This window comes from Brassica napus, chromosome C7 (assembly GCF_020379485.1).
Source record: "Brassica napus cultivar Da-Ae chromosome C7, Da-Ae, whole genome shotgun sequence".
Classification (NCBI taxonomy): Eukaryota; Viridiplantae; Streptophyta; class Magnoliopsida; order Brassicales; family Brassicaceae; genus Brassica; species Brassica napus.
Window position 1 is genome coordinate 34,944,982 of NC_063450.1, and position 6,183 is coordinate 34,951,164.

A 6,183-nucleotide genomic window follows, 5' to 3' on the forward strand; every position below is an offset into this window, starting at 1 on the left:
TCCCGGTTCTTCTTCAGCTCCTGGTTCTTCGGGTCAGCAGGAGACCGTCCCCGAGACTCAATCTTCTCAGAGAGTCTCGCCTTCTTCTACGGCATCGCCATCAGTTCCTCATGTGCCTCCTCCGGTAGCTCCTCCTCCGATGCCAGCTCCTCATGTGCCTCCTCAGATGCCCGCCCATCAGGTTCATGCTGATTTGATGGTGCCAGCGAGTTGTCCTTACTCTCAGTACACTGTTGAGGACATTCTCGGTTTGCCAGGCAGAGAAGGCTTACCGATCATAGACCCCGACCGACCTGAAGGAACTCTTTGGTATGTATGTTACATTTATTTTTTAAAATTCATTTGTGACTTTAATAAATATTTAAAACTTTGAATTTGTTTTTTTTTCCAGGTTTGGGGTTGATAACTGCCTTGCAACAGAAGTAACCGAGACGATTAAAGGTTACTTCTCCATGGCACATCCCAACTGGAAATCCACTCCGATCTACATCAGAAGGACGTGGTTCAAGATTTACGCTGTAAGTTTTTACAATTTATTCCTGATTTATATTTTTTTAAATTTTATTTTTCTAAACTAATTATTAATGTTTTTTTTTTTGCAGCAAAAATTTAATTGGTCCATGGGGGTCACTGAGAAGGTGCGGAAAGAGTTTATCGACAAGGCGAAGAAACGTTTGTTGGACACGGTCTCCAACTGGAAGGGTGACTGGATCGTGAAGGGCTATGAGCGGGGCAAACCCTCAACCATCACCACGGACGTGTGGGATGGCCTCATCCGTTACTGGAGGGATCCTGATGCCATGAGAGTCGCCCAGTCTTGCTCCGCCTCCCGTAACTCGGTAGATGAGCATGGCCACAGGGCGATGCAACATAGTACGGGCCAAAAACCACACGCCCGCGTCCGTTTGGAAATGGTACGTAATTTAAATATTTAACTTTTTGATTTTTAATATATATATATATATATATATATATATATATAAAAACTTTCTTAACTATTTTTAGGCCAAGGAGTTGGGACGTTTACCGACTCTTATGGAACTTTTCGATCGGACCCACAAAAACAAGGCGGGCGCATTTGTAGATGAGAGGTCTGAGAAGATCTACAATGATGTGGCAGCTCGTATTGACGAGCGTGAGACCCAGCTGGCGCAGGAGTCCGCCGACGGATTACCCGTCGTCTTATCCACAATAGAAGTGGATAGAATTTACGAGGAGGTAAATTTTATATAAATTTTTTATTAATTCCATTTTACTTTAAAATTTAAATTTTAATATATATTTTATTGTTTTTTAAGGTCGCTCCTAAGAAAAAGGGACGTGTGTTGGGGATTGGTTCCGTCAACGATGTTCCGAGAGCGACTTCCTCTTATGGCCAGAGACGGGATGATGAAGTCTCTCAGCTGCGCGACGTGTTGGAGACGACACAACATCAGCTGTCGTCGACACAAAACGAGTTGGCCTCGACAAAATCGTCGTTCACAGCTCGTATGACTGGTCTCGAGAACTTCTTGGACGTCATAGCGGCCACAAATCCGGAATGGGAGGCCATGTTCAGGACCATGAGACAACAAAACCCCATTCCAGGCGAGACATCCGTGCAAGTCAACGAGGAAGATCTCTCGAGAAGGAGCGAGGAATTCTACGACGCGGCAATGCAGCATTAGTTTTTTTTTTGTTATTGTATTTTAAAATTCAAAACTTATTTATATATTATATAATTTCATTTTAATTCGGCCAAAAAAATTTTTCCTATTCGATTTAATTTCAATTAAAATTTTATTAATAAATTAAATAAATATAATTTTTATTTATAAATTCAGTAAATAGAAAACAAAGTAATTTCGTCGCTAATTCCCGATGTATTAACGAGGAAAATTAACGACGAAATATCGAGGAACAATTATCGAGGATTTTACGTGGATTTACTTACGATTCTATTACGACGAATTATTTTCGTGTTTCTTACGTTTTTATTACGACGAATTTATTTAGAGGTTTTTGCGTGTCTTTTACGACGAATCATTTACGAGTTTCTTACGAGGAAGCACAACGACTGCGTTACGTGGAAACCCCACGTGGTCTTTACGACGAAAACTTAATTCTTCTTTACGAGGAAAATATAACCTCGCTAATTAACGAGGAAATGGCGACGAATCTTCTCTTACGACAATCATATAACGACGAAACACCTTTCATCGCCATTTCCTCGTAAGCCTTCTTTTCCGAGGAAATAACGACGATTTTGGCCGTCGTTAAATTTGTGTTTTCTTGTAGTGTAATAACAGAAGTAATCCACAATCTCGGTTTAGAGACAGAACTGAGATGGTACACCGGTTAAGATGCGCTGCATCGGTAAGGTAAGACCGTAAGATGAAATAATCGTCGCAGAAGACACTAAATTTGAAAGATCTAACATTTTCAGAGGTAGATTCTAGCTATGAAGCTGCTAATGAAAGATGGGAAGAAGATGATGAAATTAAGAAGTTTTTTGAAAGTTTCATTTAATTCACATACAACAAGGTCAATATCTCGTGCGCTAAGTACTTTTAGTTTTATACAATATGTAAAATTTCTGATATTCAAAATTCACCTCCCGTTGGAGAGGACAGAGTCAGCCAACGAAGATTCACCTGTAAACATGCCTACCTCGCTAAATCCATGGTAGGTTTCCAACATCATCTCGCTCCCATGCAAGTCGAAACGCGACATATCAGGTAACACTGCATCTCCGCTTAGGTAATGTAACACTTGTCTCATGGTTGGTCTAGCATGGGGGTTAGAGTGCGAGCACAACAAACCTAGCTTCAAAACCATTTCGACCTCTCTCTGGTCATATTCTGTCCCTAGATTGGGATCCTTAGCACCCAAAATGTTTCCTTCACTCCAGAACCCAAAAACCCAGTCCACGAGCAAGACCCATTCGCCACTCTCGTTATAAATCTCAATAGGACGTCTACCGCACGCAACTTCTAGTAGAAGCACCCCGAACGCAAAAACATCAGTAGCAGTCGTGGCCTTTCCTGTCCTCATGTGATCGGGGGCTAGGTATCCCCATGTTCCAGCGACGTGAGTGGTTAGAGGATCCGTACCGTGACCGCACAACCGAGCTAAACCGAAATCCCCGAGTCTCCCGTTGTGGTCTGCATCTAATAAGACGTTGCTGGCTTTGATATCGCGGTGAACCACCACTTGCTCCCAGTCCTCGTGGAGGTAGAATAAGGCAGATGCCACACCTTTAATGACCTTACTTCTATGTTTCCATTGGAGGGTAACCTCCTCCGGACTATTATACAAATACTTGTCTAAGCTCCCATTGGGCATGTAGTCGTAGACCAGAAGAAGCTCCTTTTTCCGGCGGCAGTAACCCAAGAGAGGGACCAAGTTTCGGTGACTCATCCGGCCAATAGTCATGATCTCAGACACAAACTCTTTCAACCCTTGTCGGGATTGGTTGGAGACTCTTTTCACGGCGATCTCTTTCTTAGTCTTGGGCATGACACCTTTGTAAACACTCCCAAACCCGCCAGACCCGAGGAGGTTTTTATCCTTGAATCCTTTGGTGGCGTAGTACAAGTCTTTAAACTTGAGCCGGTTCGTCCTGGACTCTGTTTCCCAATCTTCTAGCTCCTCCGCGAACTTTCTCCTCCTCCTTAAAATGAAGCGCACAAGGAAGATGAGCAAAGAGATAGACACAATGGGAATCACCACTTCAATAAACAAGGGCGTGATTCTGCTGGATCTCTTGTGCGGCAACTCTCGAAATTTTGGAAGGCTCTCTAAGGCTAAAGGGGGAGCTTTCCCCTTCACCCGGAAACTCCACCCAAGGACAAAATGTTGTGACACAACCGAACCGGTTGAAGCCGAGAAACCTACGAACATATCTTGCAAAAGAATCGGGGATAGATCCCTGACAGTAGAGACAAGTGGTTTATTAGGTTTAGCATGGTTGAAAGGAGCCATCGTTACGTAGATTTGATGGGTAACACCATCGTAGTCAACCCAAACCTGCATCCGCTTACCACTGATCAAAGTAAGATCCTTAAAATGACCCGTCTCGTCCCAGTACCCCGCCGGTGAACTTTTCACCGACGTTAAGTTATTGATATCGATCCCAACATGGTTATCGTCGGTGTCATTGCACTCGTTATTCAGAATTGTGTCTAGTTCAACAGCGAATATGTGGTTCGTTTTATTACCGTTGGTCATGGGGTTGAACAGCCCGAGGTATTCGCCGGAATTTGCTAGCGGGAGGCTGGAGGTAGGGGCAATGACAAAGGCGACGCCGTCGCCGCTAAGTGTGGGGGTCTGAGGGTTGATGGCGAATATAAAGGTTGTGGAGAAGGACGAGACGGTGTCGTTTGGAGAATCTTTGAACCGGATTGGTTGGTTATAGAAGGCGTGACCGGTTATGTGCATTGTTGTACGGGTTAGCTTTAATACACCGCTGGGTGTGACGGTGGCTTTCCCTTGGAGGGATATGAGATTCAGTGGACGATGGAAGCCGTTGTAAGTGAAATTGTCCACAAATTGGGAATTGGATTTTAGAAGTTGAGAGAGTAAGATAATGAAGAAGACGATGGTGAGGAGGTTCACGAACATGGCTCTCTATTTCTTTTTCACTTTTTGGGTATATTTGAGTTAATAAGAAACTACGTCAATTTATAGTGTGGAGAAAATGTAGAAAAGTCGTATTTTTAAGGGAAGTTCGTAGCTCGACCTAATGAAAAGGCTTCCGTGCTTGACGTATTCAGTTCGAATTAAACGAATACATAACCAATTTCTTATCCGGTACATTGTTTGCTTATTGCACTGTGTTATATTTTTATTGCACTGTGTTATATTTTTGAATTAAACGAATACAGAACCAATTTCTTAGATTAATTTATTATCTTATACAAAAGATTAATTTAAAATCTCTACTGTTTTTTATTCCTTCTATATCATTTATCAGTTGTACAAAACATTAATAATTAATATAATATAATATTCTATACACACTTATAATACATTATATCAATTTATATAAAAAAAATTATATTTACTTTATACTACAATGCCTGTTTTCAAAAATTAAATAAACTAATGAATCATGATATGCATTTTCTATAACTTTTAAAATCAATTACCATAAATCATTATATTTTATATTATTTATTTTGCTTGGCAAACTGAAATTAGTTGGTACTAAAATATATTTTGAATTTTATTAAAATAACTTAAAGTTAAAAACACCAATTAAATTAGAATAATTTTATAAAGTTCTGATCAATGAAAAATTCACTAGATTGACTTTTAAATATATGATTTAAATTTTCTTTAAAGTTTATTGGGTTTGAATGGGCTTAAACAAATTGTAATAAACATGTAGTTTTAAATTGGATTTTGACAAACCCCTAGTTAGTACTATTAAAGGCTTCATTGAATACCTTAGACCATCATTATCCCAGAAACCCATTTGGGGTTTTTAATTTTTTTTTTTTTACTTTTTCGAATTTAGAAGAAAAAAAAAACGAACCAATCGCAGGCCGCCACGTGTCAGTGGGACCCGCAAACAGTGTAAGAAACCCTTAAGGACCGACTACTATTTGGTAGTTTTGGTAACCGGTTTCTTAAAAAAAAGTGGATCCTACGCAGGACCCACACGTTAAGAACCCCTCTAGTATCCTTGGATAAAGATGCTCTTAGACCATGATTATCCCTAGTCTCTTAACTGGGGTTCTTAACTTCGGTTAAGAGACGGCTCTTAGGAGGTGTTATTGGTTTATATATTTTGATTGATTTAGAAATCCATATAGTATTTATAAATCCAAGTAAAATATGCAAATCCGGAGGTTTTCCCTCGGATTTGAGTCTTTGTATTTTTAACTAAAAAATCCAAACAAATCTATTCAAATTCATTATTAAATCAAATATATTAGAAAATCCGTACGATTGAATAACACTTGATTTGATATAGAATTTATGAATCATTAAACCAATAACACATGATTTTAATACAGATTTGAAAATCATAGAACCAATAACCCCTATTCTTAGATTTTAACTAAGAAAAGTTAAGAATCGTCTCTTAAATAAAAGATATAAGAGTCGTCTCTTAGCCAAAAAATGTAAAAAAAAATGTCAAATCATGAGTTAAGAACTCCGGACTAAGAGACCGGGATTAGTCATTCCCTTAGATAC

General features: G+C 39.7%; 1 protein-coding gene across 1 annotated transcript; it reads right to left on the minus strand.

Annotated features, from left to right (window-relative positions):
• Positions 1 to 2,244: 2,244 nt before the first annotated feature.
• LOC106439342 (L-type lectin-domain containing receptor kinase IV.4-like) lies at positions 2,245 to 5,486 on the minus strand. Its single transcript, XM_048762416.1, has one exon. It carries the CDS (start codon positions 4,600 to 4,602, stop codon positions 2,590 to 2,592), a length of 2,013 nt encoding a protein of 670 aa, XP_048618373.1. The 5' UTR covers positions 4,603 to 5,486; the 3' UTR covers positions 2,245 to 2,589.
• Between the last annotated feature and the right edge of the window lie 697 nt (positions 5,487 to 6,183).